Below are 19,277 nucleotides of genomic sequence, written 5' to 3'. Positions count from 1 at the left end.
TTGGCAATGGCTTCAAACTAAAACATTGCTTGATAACACTCAATTTCATATTTGTCTGTATGAATTCGTCGCTGAATCATATAATTAAATAATCATTGCTGTTTTTAGATCAATACGATGATTAAGCTACCCTCGAAGTACAATATTCACCTCGAGTCTAGCTCGGTAAATATTATACTTCTAGGGTAGCTAAATCATCGTATTTACCTCAAAAACAGCAATAATTGTATAATATTCACCTGCACTTGCCCTAGGAGGTTAATATAACATTTGATTTTCTCTTCATTGTACCGAAAATAGACGATCCAATGAATTAACGCGTTTCTCAATTTGTTCTGCTATGGCCTCAAACTAAAAGCTTCGCTTGATAACATTCAATTCGATATGTCTGCATCATTTTGTTGCTGATTCATATTATAAAATAATTATTGCTGGGATTTTTTCAAAACATTTTTTTATTTAAATGCTTATATGTCAGTTTGCAATAAAGTGTGCAGAGTTTATAACTCTATCATAGTAAGGAAATATGTTGTTTTTTTTAATTTTTTGAATTATTTATTTTATAACCTGAATGATTAAGGTAAACGAGGAAAAGAAAACGGGCAAAAGGTAGAATGTATGATTTAACTCTTCCTTTGAGAAACATAAAAAAATAGATCACATAGTTGTTTTAAACAGCACCAAAGTTAGACTATTATTCAATAAAAAAAATGTTTGTTCCAAAATGAAAAAACTTAAACCATGAAATAGTCTTCATCGCGCTTTTAAAAGCAAAACTAGGGAGGGGGGAATCAGAAGTATTCAGAAGGCTCATTCGAAATCAGTCAATTATATCATTTATCTTAAAATCTGTATCCTAGCAACATCAAACTATTCTAGAAGTAGGTTATCGCTACATGCTCTTACTAAATGATTATTTGTATGATTTATTAGAAGATAGTACTAAAAGTATACAATGTGATTACATGCATAATGATTGTGTTAATTAAAGTAAAGATCATCCATCTGATTTCATCAATAGATGAAAGCACTACATATCGTTTGTTTTGTTAACAATATGATTATAAACTAATTACTGAAAACACTTAATTACGAGACGAACTGTATCACTGCTTTCAATAAAGAAATATGCATATTCTAAAAAGTCAAAGGTAGATGATGGAGTGCCGATTTGTTCACATTGCCAAATTTTATGTTTAGAAAGATTTAAATATTCAATACACGTATTTTTCAAAATGTGTCGTTTTACTTTGTTATATTTAATTATATCAGAAGAAAGAATAAAATGTATAGAAAGGCAAATGTATCATACCTTAGTTAAATCTTTCTGAATTTAACGATCCCCAAACATCCGCCAAAATTGACGATAACATTTTAAGCATGTCTTTACTTCGTATGTACTAAGTAACATTCTAAAGATGTAAACATGCACTGCAAAAATATGTGTACTTATACTTTTATCTATACATCACACGCAACCAGATAAAATTTTAATGAGGCTGAATAACAATAGCATTACATATGTAAAATCACTACTGCACAAGGAAAATCTTGTGTGTGATGTTACATTAAGGCCTTCATGCAGCCTTGTCACACTTTCTGACCGTGTCAATTTAAATTTTATTGCATTTCAACATTTATTATAAAAAAAATATGCTATTGTTATGTTATCTTGTATCACGTGTTATACTAATTAGATTATCTAGAAATGTATCTATTTCGCATCGATATGTTTTAAAACATTAACAGAATTTGTTGTAAATTACTGGAACTCACAATCATAAATTTTCACGATACGCATTCATCAACGATAATTAAATTGCTAGTTCTTTATTTGTATATTTGTCCAAAGAAATGTATTAAATAATGAAGTATTTTGTAATTCACATATGTATGAATATATATGTTCACTTCATAACTAGAACTTCACGTATGATGGTGACCTAAATCTTTCTCTGTGCTATGTATTTACTCTTATATAATGGTTATATAATGCTTAAGTTGACTTTGATGAATTGTCCTACAAAAGATTAAGAATAATACTAGTGATTTCTAAATGAAGTTTACAGTGCACTTTGCGAATCTAAGTGTTTTTGATCGCCCTGTATGAATTTTTTCCCGATACAGTTTGACCCAGAGTGTTTTTGCCCAGGTTGTGTAAAAAAAAAAGTTCGCAAAAAAGACAATTTTGGAAAATCTGTTTTAATCTATATTATGAAAATTATTAGTGTGGTTTCAGTTATGAATAAAACTTCAATGAAAGAATCGCATTATTAAACTAATTCGAATGCCGTTGGTGCTTTTGTTGTTACTTACTGAATTTAGATAATTCTTTATCCCCAGACTGCAAATTTTTCGCTTATTTGGCAATGTACAGTTAAATTAGCGTTATATTTTTCATAATCGAATAATTTACTGTTAATTTGAGTGACATTTCCCAGGTGTGTTATTCCAACTTAAGTTGAAGTTAAAATGTTTAAAGTCGTGTGAAGAGAATTCTTTAATAATTGATCCCATTTCTTCAAAACGAAATCTTAGTAGTTGTAAAACCCAAAGTAAATAAAGTATATAAAAGGATAAAGTACAAAGTATATAAATAGGTCCAGATTTTGAAATAAAGTTAAACTTCATCAGGTATCCATTGATTTATTATTGCCAGATTAAATGAAACGTTCATACTTACATAATCAATTTGATATGTACGTTGGAGAAATAATCCAAAAATCATATATATCCTATCTCTGGCAAAGTTCCTGGCACTTTATATTAGCTGCCGAAGTGCACTTAGTTTTAACATGTTTAATGGCTGTTCCATTTATAATTCATATTCTTGACAACAAACTTAACAATAATTTTAAAGCATAAACATGTGATAAAATCAGGGTACCTTTTCCGGCTGTTCCATTTATAATTCATATTCTTGACAACAAGCGTTACAATAATTCTAAAGCATAAAAATTGATTATATGTATATTATGTTAAATGACGTATAAAAGACAAAAATTAAATTTCACATGCATGTAGTAAGCATTTATCTAGAAAAATCTCGGGAAAAAGGTAGTTATTTGATAGTTCATTTTCGAATGACCAACAATTATCATATATTTTAATTCTTACACTATTAATAGGATTAGAAAAATCCAATAGAATTTCTTATCTTTGTTTGGCATCATACAAGAACCATACGAATACTTGATTGGTTGGAATTGCACGTGAGCAGAAACTAAGAAGCCCTTTTAGTATTTTTATTCAATTACTTAGCCATCTTCAGGTAGAATAAAAAAAAATGTCAATTAGTCTATGACGAAGATGTCACATTTTGCCAAAGATAATACAAGCTTAGCAATCTGATTCGTTGCTTTAAACTCTCGTCTGATCAAATATTATTCCAAGTTGTGTCGTTTGGTTATGTAACCTCAAACTATTCCATGCACTGACAAATGTTTAGAATAATAATTCATAACATTTGTAGCCCCAGAAAGGCACGATTGAGGAAATATTTATAAATATGTTGTGCATTATATTATTCTCAAATACTCAGACGTGTTAATTCCTATTGCAAACATTCTTTTATCAAACTTCTCAATTAAGCACTTTTTTCTTAAAGCATCAAGATTTTATACACTTATGAAAATATAAGTTTTTCGGTAACATCCAGCACATAGATTTACAACCTTTCTTTTTTTATTTCATTTTCTGTTGAATCATAACAAACATAAGAGTTACCTATGTGTCTTATAAAACGGCCAAAATGCATTTTCCTTTCCCCAAATCTCGAGATCATTATTTGGGATCAACTCTAGATTAGGACTACCTGCATGAACATCCAGTTTCTATTTTAAAGTGATAACAAAACCGCAGGTGAGTGTAAAGTTAACAATTTTAAGTCCAAGTATTTTCTTTGCTTAATATTTAGTGCGATGAAAAATGATCAAAGTATTGATTATTTAAATGATGCTAAGAATATAGACAGGATTATATCTGTTTCATAACTTTTAGATAATGCATCTCGCTCATCAAAACATTTGATAATATAAAGTGACCTAGATGAAGTATGTTGTTGGTTGTACTAATATAAATAATTATACGAGTTGTACTAGTTATTTTAAACATTAAGATGCATCATTAATGTAATACAAACAAACTATTTTCGAGCAATATGTGAAGTACTCTTTGTTTTTGACTTGCCATTTTCCAAATTTGTTAATATTTTCCGTCCCAAGCCCTCTACTATATTACAACCACACTTATCCTGTCTTATCGTTGCGTCAACTTTGTAACTTTGTGAACGTTAAACTGTGAAACTAAGATATTCTCTACCGTTTGAATGAGTTACAATGCATTATCTACTTAATTTATCTATTACTTTATTTGTAAATCTTTTCATTTGGCTATATTGACTTGATACCAGAACTATGGAAAGGTAGGTAAACAATTGATTGAGCAAAGCTATTATATAACGAATCATTAAGCGTCCTCGTGTTTCAGATAATATGTGCTTACACGAGGTACATGGTCAGAAATTTAAAAAAGCGAAAGGGGGTTTGTTTCATTTTATTTAAACATATTATCATTTAATTCAATTTTTATTTAGCGAACGCATTGTATTTTTCAAACATAGAATAAAAAACAGATCTTTGCAGTTTAAAGCTTTGGTAAACAATGAATATTCCATAATACCCTACAAGGATTTTTCATGAGAAATTCTTTTTTTGAAAGCCTTGAAATAAGTCAGATTGACATTTCTAGTCTACAGATGTCTTTCAAAAAAATTATTGCCAGAAGAAAATTTACCCCTCAACTTTTAGTTGTATAATTCCTCTTCCCGGATTTGTTTAAAATGCCATTCAAAATATTCTTAGTGCAAAATACATGTATGTTAGTCCATTTCACCCAATTTGGAATTTATAAACATAAGATTGAACAACTATTGCAACATCTTTTGAAAGATCATCTCACGTAGTCAAGCTAAGGTTTAAAGTTGATATAAAGTATAATATTTCTGAGGGTTTGACATTTAGAGCACTTTTCAAATGGTACTGAATCATATCTTTGCAAAATCCTTGATATATATGGTTGGATACTAGTATGCCATTTTAAAGTACAAAGTGGTCCAGATATTGAAATAAAGTTAAACTTCATCAGGTATCCATTGATTTATTATTGCCAGATTAAATGAAACGTTCATACTTACATAATCAATCTGATATGTACGTTTGAGAAATAATCCATAAATCATATATATCCCATCTCTGGCAAAGTTCCTGGCACTTTATTTTAGTTGCCGAAGTGCACTTAGTTTTAACATGTTTAATGGCTGTTCCATTTATAATTCATATTCTTGACAACAAGCTTTACAATAATTCTAAAGCATAAAAATTGATTATATGTATATTATGTTTAATGGCGTATAAATGACAAAAATTAAATATAAATTTCACATAGTAAGCATTTATCTAGAAAAATCTCGGGAAAAGGGTTGTTAAAAATATTTGATAGTTCATTTTCGAATGGGCAACAATTATCGAATATTTCAATTCTTACACTATTAATAGGATTAGAAAAATCCAATAGAATACCCTATCTTTGTGTGGCATCATACAAGAACCATACGAATACTTGATTGGTTGGAATTGCACGTAAGCAGAAACTAAAAAGCCCTTTTAATATTTTCATTCCATTACTTAGCTATCTTCAGGTAGAATAAAAAAAAATGTCAATTAGTCTATGACGAAGATGTCACATTTTGCCAAAGATAATACAAGCTTAGCAATCTGATTCGTTGCTTTAAACTCTCGTCTGATCATATATTATTCCAAGGTGTGTCGTTTGGTTATGTAACCCCAAACTATTCCATGCACTGACAAATGTTTAGAATAATAATTCATAACATTTTTAGTCCCAGAAAGGCACGATTGAGGAAATATTTATAAATATGTTGTGCATTATATTATTCTCACATACTCAGACGTGTTAATGCCTATTGCAAACATTCATGTATAAACCTTCTCAGTTAAGCACTGTTTTCTTAAAGCATCAAGATTTTATACACTTATGAAAATATTAGTTTTTTTCTGTAACATCCAGCACATAGATTTACAACCTCTCTTTTTTTATTTCAATTTCTGTTGAATCATGACAAACATAAGAGTTACCAATGTGTCTTATAAAACGGCCAAAATGCATTTTCCTTTCCTCACAACTCGAGATCATTATTTGGGATCAACTCTAGATTATGACTACCTGCATGAACATCCGGTTTCTATTTTAACTTGATAACAAAACCGCAGGTGAGTGTAAAGTTTACAATTTTAAATCCAAGTATTTTCATTGCTTAATATTTAGTGCGATGAAAATGATCAAAGTATCGATTATTGAAATGATGCAAAGAGTATAGACAGGATTATATCAGTTTTATAACTTTTAGATAATGTATCTCGCTCATCAAAACATGATAAGATATAGTGACCTAGATGAAGTATGTTGTTGGTTGTACTAATATAAATAATTATACGAGTTGTACTAGTATGTTTAAACATTAAGATGCATCTTTAATGTAATACGAACAAACTATTTTCAAGCAATATGTGGAGTACTCTTTGTTTTTGACTTGCCATTTTCCAAATCTGTTAATATTTTCTGTCCGAAGCCCTTTTATATTGCAACCACACTTATCCTGTCTTATCTGTGCCTCAACTTTGTAACTTTGTGAACGTTAAACTGTGAAACTAAGATACTATCATAACGTTTGAATGAATTACAATGCATTATCTAATTATTCATCTATTACTTTATTTGTAAATCTTTTCATTTGGCTATATTGACTTGATACAAGAACTATGGAAAGGTATGTAAACAAATGATTGAGCAAAGCTGTTATATAACGAATCATTAAGCGTCCTCATGTTTCAGATAATATGTGCTTTCACGAGGCACATGATCAGAAATTTAATTTTCATTTAGCGAACGCATTATATTTTTCACACATAGAATAAAAAACATATCTTTGCAGTTTAAAGCTTTGGTAAACAATAAATATTCCATATTACCCTACAAGGATTTTTCAAGAGAAATCTTTTTTTGAAAGCCTGGAAATAAGTCAGAATGACATTTCTAGTCGACAGATGTCTTTCAAAAAATTATGGCCAGTAGAAAATTTACCCCTCAACTTTTAGTTGTATAATTCATATTCCCGGATTTGTTTAAAATGCCATTCAAGATATTCTCAGTGCAAAATACATGACTTTTGTGTGTTAGTCTATTTCACTGCAATTTGGAATTTATAAACATTAGATTGAATAACTATTGCAACATCTCTTGAAAGATCATTTCACGAAGTCAAGCTAAGGTTTAAAGTTGATAGTGTATAATATTTCTGAGGGTTTGACATTTAGAGCACTTTTCAAATGGTACTGAGTCATGTCTTTGCAAAATCCTGGATAGATATGGTAAGATACTAGTATGCCATTTTAAATGCAATTTCGGTTATCTTCGTACGTAAGTCAGACATATTCCCTATAAATATGACAATACAATCTTTATGTTTTCAACTATAATTGTATCATTTTAAACCGACGTAAGTTTGTTGGTATTGCACTTCGAAACCTGCAATGAACTCTAATTGTCTTCATATGAGTATGACGCAGGTCCGTGTAGTTTCAGACAAAAAGGTACTAGTTGTTTGTATAAGAAATGTACAACATCGCCGATGAACTTTTTTTTTGCTTTATTTATGCAGAAACACACAGTGGGTATGTCGGTTGCTGGTAAGACAGCCCTGATAACAGGATCAACAAGTGGGATAGGACGGTCCACGGCTAAACTCCTTGCAGCTAAGGGTTGTTCGGTCTTGGTGACGGGTTCAAGGTCACCTGACGATGCACAGGAAGCCCTGAAGGATATCCAAAGCACGTGAGTATGCATGATGGTCTCATACATCGTCATAATATTATCGTCTTAAATATTATTAAAGAACAAATTAGAAAAGACGAAGCACTGCCTTCTTCGAAAACGACAAAAGAAAGGGTGTCAATAATAAAATATTTTTTCCCTACTTTGCAACGAAAAATGCTTCAGCATTTTGTGGCAAAAATGTCTTTAAGAACGTGATATTTTCGTTAATTGCTAGAAAAAATAGTGTTCATTCTCGTATATTGAATATTTGAATATCATGTTTATGAGATCTAATAATCACTTATTCTGTAATAGCATTTTATATCTGTCATCAAAGAACAGAAAAGGTTGATAACATTGCTTTTTATGTTTGGATTTGGCAATACTGAGTGCTTTATGATAAGCAATGTACAGTAAATCGATCCTCTATTCTTGCAATGTTGAGTTTGAAATACTAATATCGATACTTTTTAATTTTCTTTGGTATGTTCCGAAATCTTTGATGAGATTCATTAAATATATCTGGTTATGTCAGTGCCTTTGTGCTTTGCTTTTGTTTATGGAATTATGTTAATTACTCTTCTGCTTGGTTGGTAGGTCTGATATATAGTGTGTTATATGTCCTCTGTGTTGATGAATACTGATGTATACTTGCACATATGTATGATTTGGGTACATTGACATCTCTATCTAAAAGGTGTAGCTTCGCTCTTCTACGATACGCTTAACATAGCATATCACACAGGAGCAAGATCACAAATCTATTAATTACATTAGATATATTGTAGATTTTATTAATTATTTTGTTTCTTTGTCTGGTAGGGCTGTTGGCAAGGTTCATTACGTACAAAGCGACCTCCGAGATGTTACTCAGGTGCTAGAACTGTGCAGACAAGCAGACCGATTATTTCCAGAGGGAATAGATATCCTTGTTAACAATGCTGGTAAAACTTTTGAATTTCCTGCAGGTTATATCGATGGCAATTTTGAAAACAACGTGTACACTCTTTGAAAATGCTGAATCTTAAAAAACAGATGCATGTACTTTACAATTCAGTTTGATATCAGAAAGTTTAATATGTAACTCAAATGGATATCATTGATTTGATATTGATGTTTTTGAAATTTATTTTTCGTGTGATTTTTCCTTTCCAAAACTATGATAAAATTAATATATTTTGTATTTCTAGTGTTTGACCAAGAGGTTATTGACCATGAAAGATATATAGCATGGAATAAAAATCTTTGATATGTAATAAAATATCGTAAAGTGGTTTGTTTCAACTGTTATGCATTGTTAAATGTGAGAATCAAATATTCTTTTTGATTGAATTTAATTTACGAAGATAATTTACTATGTTTTTCTGTTTGTAACTAGTAATTTTATTTATGTAGCTTTCTTTACTTGAAATGTAAACATAAAGGGGTGCGGTGTTTCGAAATAAACCAAAAAACGTTTCAGTATTAAATTGTTTATCCTAGATACAATACAAATAATCAAACAAACAAAATGATAATTGAATAAACGAAACGTGACTCTTACTTTTATGTCACAATTTTCAATATTCATGTACTTAACACAAATATTTAACATTTCAACATCCCTTATAATCATATTTAAAGTCAGTGTTACATATGTTAGTTTACCTAACAAGGTCTTGAATCTCTCTCAGATAAGAACTGAAAAGTTGTCCTCAAAGATCAAAGAACATATAAACAATATAAAACACGAAATATATATCATGTGTTTGCCATTCAACAATATAGATGACAAAATTTATACGCATACAAAAAGAGTTTTCTTTTCATGTTAAATGATAAGATAAAAATTGCATTATTTTTTTTCTAATTTAGATCTACCAGTCTTAACTTGGACAAAGATACAAAAACAACCCTATTGTATTTTTATTAAAGTCCTTGTTATCTTCAAGGACACACAAGACGTTCCTCAATTTTATGTAATTTTCCTTGGTAGTTTATTCGTTATTTATTAACATTTAAACCTGTTAATTCCCGAAAATTTCAAGGTACAGTACCAGGCTACCAGGCATTTGGAACTAGAATATTTAGAATTTTCCTTAAAATAGCATGCAAAATGCATTTGAATGTTTATGAATAAAGTCATATTATTTATTTTTGAATTTGAACACTTTAATTTATATCTAAGTAAAAAGTATCTTGTGACATGAAAATATAATTATGGAATTACTTTAGTAAGGAATTCTTCACATTTTGGAGATTGGAAAAACAAGTTTTAAGAAAATGGAAAATACTCATTGTTTCCTCGTTATAAATTTTTTACAGGTATACAACATGTAGCACCGGTTGATGAAATGCCACTAGAAAAGTGGAACGATCTCATCCAGGTCAATCTAACCACACCGTTCATTTTGAGCAAACACGTGGTACCCGCAATGAAAATGAAAGGTATGTGTAGAACTCAACACACGTGTTACTAGTATTGTTAACCTAAAATTATTGAAACTACCGTCCATTCGCTTACATGGAATGGTGCATCGACATGTATGAAAGATACACTGAATACTTTCTACTTTCAGAAAAAAATATTCTCTTCTATCAAATCGTTGTGTCACGATTCTTTTTAGAAATCACACTAAAACAGGAATCAAGCACCAGTGATAATAACCCGAACTGTCAATGTCGGAAGTACTTAGGTGCTATAAGGTTGTCAAGGGAGCTTACATTTATTAACTCTTAATCTTTTTCCTGTTCTATTTTCTTTGCAAATATCCGTATTGACATGGATAATTGAAATACTAATAGGATAATATACCCATTTTGTAAATCCGAGTCAGGCTACGTGTCACACAAAAGATAAAACTCTTAGGCTGAACTGTCACTGGGTTAGTGAATGATTAATTCTATTTAACGGCTTTCACTTGATAGGTTGGGGACGAATAGTAAACGTGTCTTCAGTGCAGGCAATAATGGCTCACTACAACAAGGCGCCTTACATTTCCTCGAAGACAGGGTTGGTTGGACTCACAAGGGTAATTTTTAGAGGACCTTGAACTATAGTAACTGGTCCCCTTTGTCACCAAAACTTCCAATTCACTCAACTCATCCTCAACTCAAATCCTTAAAAGAAAAGTGCATACATTTGCGGTAAAAATTCAGACTTGAGGTTAAGTATTGACTTGGGGAAAGTTGGTGACGGTGGGGCCCGTTTTTTTTTAAGGAATTAGATCTATGTATATAGTTTGGCTGCTATATGCCCAGTAATGGAGAACAAGTTGTCGTAAATGGTTGCTTCGTGTACACTTTTTTTTTTTTACCAATAAAGCACAACCCAAACACGAGAACCTCTTACTCATTGACCAGTTCATGTGGGCATGGTCCATAGAACATTTTTGTTTAGGTTTTGTATTCTTTGAACATCAATCTTAATTTTCGCCTAGCTGTCTTTAAATCTAACTAGAAAAAAATTGAAAATGCTTAAAAAGTTGTTTAAGGTTTAAGTATTTATGTCAAAACACCATAAAGGATTAGCATATACACGTTAATTTATTTATTCCAAAGCTATCTCTGTTAAACAGAAATTTTTAATTAAATTTTTCATAGTCTATAAAAAAAAACACCAACATATTGTATTTGCTTTCTACGATCGCTTTGTTGATTTATCCATGTATTGCCCCTGGTAATTCTTTTTATGGCACTTTAAAAATTCATTAAATGAACCATTTATAAAACTTATAGAACCACAGATCCTCTTAAGAATGTACTTTCTGAAATTAATATATATAAAAATGATGTTGCTCTTACTAAAACAGAAAAAAATTTCATTGCACCAAGGACACGCGACATGTAAAATAATGATTGACTAATAAACATTTTTATCGAATGGTTCATGATGAAGTTATTACATCACACTCGTACAATGATTTTTTCTTATTATTAAACATGCCTTGAACTAAGAAAGTTTTTGTTTCTTTTTTAAAGCTATACACGCTATAATTTACGTCAATTTTGAATGACAGTGAAAACGCATGTGTTTGTCCACTTATAAAAGTTATCCTTAATCTGTAAATTACAATGGTGAATTCCATCTCGTTACAAAGATATAGATTTTAATTGTTTATTTTCCTGCCAAGAAAATATACCTTTTCATGAATATTGATGAAGGAAGAGCGAAACCGACCTCATTGCGCATGTCCGCGGAGAACTAGGAGGTCGTTATTGTTTGCCTAATTAAATATCCAACTTGATTTTTAATATGCTTAACAGTTGTTAATTTGAAATACATACATGTATAATGAGTAAGATACGTTTGTCATTCACGATACCCTTACTTCTGCATTAACACTTATAGGATCTATAAATAGCACATAGGGGGAAAACACAGGTCTACGTCATTTTTTTAAAGGAAGTATTCATATCTACTCACAGGCTTGTATTTTTTTCTTTTGTTTGTACTCGTATATCGGACAAATTTATGCTTTACTGAAAATATCCTTTCCTTTGTGAAACTATCACAATTATGAAGTTGTTGACCCTTCACCAGTTGTGGTATGATAGACTAAATTTAGCTGTCGATATCACGTGATAGATTGATATTAACGAGGAGGCATTACTTTCCTGGCAGGAAAATAAATATTTTTTATTGTTTAATATTTGATATATTTGTTACGTGATCGAATTGAGCATTATAATTAACAGCATGAAGGTAACTTTTATTAGTAATCAAACACATACATTTTCCCCTTTATTCAAAATTGACGCAAATTATAGCGTGTATAGCTTTAAGTAGCTCACCCGAGTCGAAGACCTTTTGTATTCACAGTGCATTAATCTTTTATATTTCATTTTTGTGGGAAATGCTAAGTAGCAAATTTTTCTTAAAAATCCGTGGTTTAATCGTTTATAAGATTCGTGTTTCTGCAAATGAAGGGTCAGGTCCTTCTGAAATAAAGATGATTACTAAAATAAATAATAAAAACAATGAGCTGTTACAAAAACCTTTCACTTTACAAGAAAGGCTTATTTATATCAAATGTTTTAGTTGAACTACTTAAGTCAGATAACGTTTGTTCTCCATGTGATCTATATGGCACATGACCCATGATCACCAATTGTCGATTTTTAGTCCCATACCGGTTTTCACCGGAGGGGACTATAGCTTTCCTCTGCGTCCGTCAGTTCGTCCGTCCGTCTGTCTGTCCCACTGCAGTTTTCCACCCTTTTTTTCTTTATGCGTTTGAGGAATAATATGAAATTTGCTGAACAGCCTCAAAATGTCTAACTACAGATCAAGTTTACACTTTTGTAGCGTCTGGTTGACATATTTTCGAGAAAATTAATTTTTTATATTCCAATTTTTTAATGTTCGGGTTCAATATTCTGCATAACTGCATTGTTTTCACAATTTCCACAAATCGGTAGGGGACGTGTATTGCTTATGCAATACTCTCAGAATGCTTGTTTCATAAGTCGTGAATAAACTAATACTGGTATTAAGAATGAATGGAAATTGTCCAAATCATTTTAGATATGATATCAATGTATGGTATGCGTCTCAATTATGTATAATCGTTTAATATCTTTCGAGTTTAACAAGAAATGTAAAAGTAAATTGGAATTCAATGTCTATTTTTTTTTTCAAATTTCAGGCTGTTGCTATGGATACAGCGGCTTTTGGGATCACGTGCAATGCGTTGTGTCCAGCGTGGACCGACACACCTCGTAAGTTATTCTTTTTTTCAATTATTGTAATATGTTAGTAGTTCTTTCTTTCTTTCTTTTTGGATAAAATGAGAAAATTAAATTAAATATAATTCTAATATTGCCTCTGTGACTCAAAAGAGGCACTTCACTTTCTCAACATGACAACAGAAATAATCAGACATACTAGAAATCTATTTCATGAAAGATTTGCTTTTGATGATTGTTATTTCTAAAAAGTTCATGTTTTTATTTGAGAAAATTTAATGCATATTGGAATCGTGTTAAAACTCGATTGATTGTTTGTGCGTCATTATGTCACTTTAAATTACTTATTTTTATGCACATTAAAAGCAAAGTACTATATGAAGAACCTATATATTTTTAACGTTGCCAGATCATTATATGACCTTTAGTTGTAGCACCCCAGGTCAAATTGCATGCCGACAAGACCAATATGTCTCTAGAAGAAGCCAAGGTGAGATCAAACTGTCGAGTTGTACCTTAACGTGTGACATCATTTTGATTCCTGAATATTCAATAACATACCTTCAGCGCTTACCTACATAAGATTTAGTAAGGTTACTCGATGAAATTAACTGTAAAGACAAGTAAATAAGTTACCCCCTGCCAGGGTAATGATTAATTGACCTTGAGTCGTATTTTGTAATAATGGATGTTTATGTTATCTTTGCAGAAAGACCTGTTTACAAATGCTACACCCACACGAAAAATAAATGATCCATCACAAGTAAGTTAATTTCTTTTAATATAAAGACGTTTCCATTTAGAGATATGAAAATCAAAATGAATAAGGATTTAAGAAACTTCGAATACCAATATAAGAAATAAGATTAATTTTAAATGATAATTTGATATATCTTTTTAAAATTTAAATTTCGAATATCTTATTTAATTAACAATTCATAATTCATAGGCAAATATTTCATGTTTATTAAAACTCAAAAATATCCTCAATTTCAAAAACAAATTACGAGAGCATTCTAGACTCGGTTTAGTTAATGACTCTCGCAGTCACGATTTCTTGGTCCTTTCGGGCAGGTGGAAGTTAATCTCAAATTTGTTATAACACTAGGCGTCCATGACATTACCCAATAGGCCAATAATTATCCGTTGAGATCTGAACTAGACTTTGTTCAATTAACTGATAAAACGCAGACTTTACCAAAGAATACCCACTCATGCTGTTCCAGCCAATACTTGAATTGGCCGGAAGCGACTCAATGTTATATAGAATCTTACAACTGGTCGGTGATGTTGTACTTCGTACATTTTCATTTGAGGTATTTTTCCGAGCTCTGTCGGAAAGACACGAGTGAGTGGTTGCAAACGAACAGACTCACTGACTGACTCGTTGTCAGAATTTTTAAAAATACAATTGTTCTTGACTTGTATAAAATCGCTGAATTTATTTTTAGATCGCTGGAATGATCCTGTTCCTGTGTTCCCCGGATGCAGATAACATGACCGGGACATCCATTCCAATGGACGGTGGCATGACTGTTCAGTAGCCAATGGACTCACTAGATATACTGCAGCGGCATCATTAAAAACTAAGACCCATGCAGCATTAGGCGAGATAATTTGTTTGTGTAACAAAAAGCCAATTATATTCCCTTTGGGACATCATTTTTAATTGTTTTATTGATATTGGATGTTAACCTAATGCTGGAAAAACCAAGCAAACTCGGGTGTTTTTTCAGTTTGTGTTTTTGAAAATGCATGCCTTGAAAATGGTTTTTGATTAAAAAAAAAAAAAAAAATTTCAACAACCCATGGAGTTAAGACGAAAATTATTTGAAGGTCTATATAATAATGGTTTGGATTTTGGAAAATATAACATTGATGTTAACAGCAATGTCTAGAAGGATGATCAAGTTTTATAACTGTACTTTAAATAAGACCTAGTAATGTAACCAGTGTACAATATCTCGATTAGTTCATAAACATGCAAAATTCTGAAACATTCACATTAAGCAATGCTCTCAAATTATGGAAATATTTCAATCACTGTCATATGTGGGCTCTAAAGAAATTAAAAGGAATGTTCGGTATTGACCGCCAGTCGGATGTACCTAGTTTTTCCCATTCATTGTTGAAAGTATAATTGTCCATTAGACATTTTTTCTACCTGAGTAAGGCGTGAATATTTTAGCCATGAGATAGACATTGGATATACATAAGAATCGGTTATTCAAACCTGCTAAAATCGTTTTGTAATTGCTTCCGGAGCAGTGATGTAAGTGTACTTTTGGGTTACAAAATATCTACTCCGCACCTGTTCGCAAACTATTTTGTGCTTTTTTCTCTTAGCTATTGTAAAGTCCAAAGTATCGTTCTCCTTTTAATTTATTTGAAATTAATATCCAAAATGATTTGAAAGGACTTAATCACGATTTGAGCTCATTTTCCACTATTGTAAAATCTAACTTACGGCATTGAATTTTCTTTTAATTTCTCAACAATCATCAAAAATGATTTAAAATTTTTTAAAACAATTTTGTTTGATTGAATCAGCAGTTGACATCTCATACATACTACATGTAAATTAATAGTGGCTTTGGTCTTCAAATCAATTGATTTTATGGCATAAACCATATATCTTGTCTATGAAAGTGTTTTGATGATCAATATTTATCAAAAAATAAATATACTATTCCACTCGTTCATAATTTGTTAAGTGATAACGAGTTTACTGGACATAGTTTTATATTTAACAACAATTATACTCAGATCTACCGGTAACTAATAATTTAAAGATATGATTTATTTAGCTATAAACTATTATATAGTAAAGAAAAATTCCTTATGTTTTAACTTGTAAATTAAGGCATTTTCCCTATTATTTATATAGAACTTTACAGTCTAGGAATGGCCACGACCTTCAAACCCTCTTAATATTTCTTTCTCTTACTTTCTAGTAATATTTGTTCTGACCAAGATTTTTTGCATTTAGTTTTGCCACTAAATCAATATTTTATTTCACGATTAAAAATTAATTACATACTATCCCAAGTTATCATATCAAAGACGGCGGCGTGGAAGGACCAGACTTATTTGTTCGGACGAATAAGGATTTGTTCGGACAAATTAGGAATTGTTCGGAAGAATTAGCTATTTGTTCGGAAGAATTAGCTATTTGTTCGGACGAATTAGGATTTGTTCGAGAATTTATATTATGTGTGTAATTCAAATACAGATTATAAACTACTTGTCATGCAAAATAACATATTGTTGATTTTAAAATGAATAATTAATCGATAAGTATTGCCAGTACTTAAGTACCTTGATTATTGTTTACAATGTATTAGTAATGCAGTAATGATCAACGAAATTTTAAGTGTCAGTCGTAGAGTTATGAGCAAGATACATAAATCACAATTCCTTGTTATGTAAACAAGGCTCTTACCATGGTTTTGATTACATTGGTTCAACATACCGGTGCTTTTTTCCTATCTGCTTACATGTATTTATTTTTGAACATATCAAAACGGTTCCTAGTGTCTCTTTCATACTCAATTTAGGTCTTAATCTGGAATTTTCTTTTCAACATTCAAAAATTCCGTAATGCATTAGATTCTTCCTCCTTGAATGCACTATATATGAAGGACTTATTGCAATTGTATTGAAACCGGCTTTGTGTGACAAATTTTTAAGCAGCTAGACATTATAGTGTTGGCAGTTTGACAGGATGTGAGTGTTGTTCATCTTCTAAGAGTTTGAAGCAATAGAAATAGCATGAACTTTTTATCTGTCGGTTTGATCATCTTTATTTCCGAACTTATTAGTAGCCTTTAGCAACTAAGCTTACATTGATATTTCCATTTATTTTTGTTTTGATTAATAAAAAAACGTAATTACAAGAAAATGTTGCCTTAACAATTCCAAACTTGATTATTATCAAAATGGGAACTTGAAGGCACAATATGACACAACGAAAATCTCGTTGGAATAAGTATTCTTCATTATATGAGTAGGAGTATGATTATGCAAATAAAAAGTGCAGAAAATGTCAATTACCGCGAATTAAAGGCATATTGCTAACTAATCTTTTTTAATGGATCAATTTAATGTTTAAAACGAAGGTAAAGTTTGACGGCAGTAGCCTTGAAATGAGGGGCTTTGATACCGGATTTGTCATATTTGTATACTTATATCCGCCGTTTTAGTTGATTTGGGGCTTGTTTTCAAGGTTGAAACAAAACTGAACCTATTTTCTTATATAATCTGTTTTGATTGTAATATTTCAAGTCGACCTTTAAATATCTTTATGTCTTTCTTTGTTTCGGATAATTTTTCTGCTATTGCACCAGATGGCTTTTTTGAGAGAGTCACGTGTTCGAAAGAAGAGCAAACAAATTGTGTTCGAATCCATTTGAAATTTTATCATAATTGCTAACTTTTGATTCTTACATCTCAAAGAATTTTATTTGGTCTTATTTGATTAATTTTAATCTTTATTTGACGACTGTTCAGTTTGTTGTTTTGAACCAACATTTAGATTATTGTAAAAAGAATAAGTCAGTAAAGACTTATAGGCATACCATTAAGGAGGCTGAATAATCAACCGATAACGCATTTGATCTCCTTTGACATGTAACGTTTGTTTTTCTAGCTGTAAACTATTATTAAGTAACAAAATTCAAAATGGTCACGTTCATTCAGACCTCTACAATATTGGGGTTTTTTTTCTCTACAAAAATATATATTTGGTGTTTTGTATATCTTTATCATTCTATTTTGCTTAATGTATCCTCTACAACATGACGTAAATAAATACAATGAAATTGAATTCGAACGTGTAATAATTTTAAACTTATAAGAAGCATAATGGTGTGAATTAGAGCGTAAATCCGATGCTCCGTAGAATATTTGCTTAATTGAATTGACCTGAATAGTTCGGAAATGCAATCCCATTTTTAATAGAAGATTTTAAATATCACATTTTTCTAAGGGCATGTCCAATTCTCTCAATTACAAAGTGAAGTCCACTAAATTGATATTAACTGTCAATGGTGTTAGGTGTTATGATAATATATCTATAATTGTGTGCAATCCCTCCCGTTGATAGCTAACTGCAATTCGATGTATACCATAAAACTGCAGCAGTAATTGAGGCAATTGCAATTGATAAGAGGCTGATCATATGGCATGCTAAAAATCCGCTTTTGATTTAATCTTTATGCGCATTTAATTTCCATGTTTCATTAAAACGTTTCAGGTACATGTATTAACTTCTTTACCTGGAAGAGATTTTTTATGGACATTTTTCCAAGTCCATATTCCTTAAAGTACACGGTAGCTGTTGCCCACCTTCCAAATCTTTATCCTTTTTTTTAATTTAATATTTAATACATATACTAACATTTAACATTTTCCTGTATCTTTGTCTCTGATAACACTACGGGTCATTTTTGTAATGTATACTAGTGGAAATACATTTCATTAATGACTATTTCGATGGTCATCCATTAAACAATCGCTGAAAATTATATAAATATACATCTAAGTAATGAGGAATAATTCTTTGAGTATTATGAGGTGATCAAATACGCTCTGATGTGATCAAATCTATCATAAATCCCTTCTGGCTAGAATATTTTAGATTACCCCTCGACCGCCTTTGATCACCTTATAATACGCAAAGAATGATTCCTTATTTCTTAAAAAGTAACGAATTTAAT

General features: G+C 30.8%; 1 protein-coding gene across 2 annotated transcripts; it reads left to right on the top strand.

Moving 5' to 3' along the window:
- The first annotated feature begins 5,681 nt into the window (after positions 1-5,681).
- Positions 5,682-15,282, top strand: LOC105319926 (D-beta-hydroxybutyrate dehydrogenase). 2 transcript variants are annotated; one of them, XM_066069813.1, is made up of 9 exons: positions 5,682-6,290; positions 7,739-7,911; positions 8,716-8,837; positions 10,198-10,320; positions 10,801-10,904; positions 13,521-13,593; positions 13,989-14,050; positions 14,270-14,323; positions 15,012-15,282. In XM_066069813.1, exons 2-9 carry the CDS (start codon positions 7,754-7,756, stop codon positions 15,102-15,104), a joined length of 789 nt encoding a protein of 262 aa, XP_065925885.1. In that variant the 5' UTR covers positions 5,682-6,290; positions 7,739-7,753; the 3' UTR covers positions 15,105-15,282. The 2 variants fall into 2 exon arrangements, with proteins under 2 accessions (XP_065925885.1, XP_065925884.1); XM_066069812.1 differs by lacking the exon at positions 5,682-6,290 and having other exon boundaries at positions 6,326-7,911.
- Positions 15,283-19,277: the final 3,995 nt, after the last annotated feature.

The sequence above is a fragment of the Magallana gigas genome, chromosome 8 (genome assembly GCF_963853765.1).
Source record: "Magallana gigas chromosome 8, xbMagGiga1.1, whole genome shotgun sequence".
Classification (NCBI taxonomy): Eukaryota; Metazoa; Mollusca; class Bivalvia; order Ostreida; family Ostreidae; genus Magallana; species Magallana gigas.
This window is presented reverse-complemented; position numbering and strand designations above follow the sequence as displayed.

Excerpts from the sequence above, each read along its gene's own strand:
- LOC105319926 (XM_066069812.1), top strand. The coding sequence starts at position 7,709 with ATGAACTTTTTTTTTGCTTTATTTATGCAGAAACACACAGTGGGTATG. Across the intron at positions 13,594-13,988 it reads AGCGTGGACCGACACACCTC|TTGTAGCACCCCAGGTCAAA; the intron begins GTAAGTTATTCT and ends TATGACCTTTAG. Across the intron at positions 14,051-14,269 it reads TGTCTCTAGAAGAAGCCAAG|AAAGACCTGTTTACAAATGC; the intron begins GTGAGATCAAAC and ends TTATCTTTGCAG.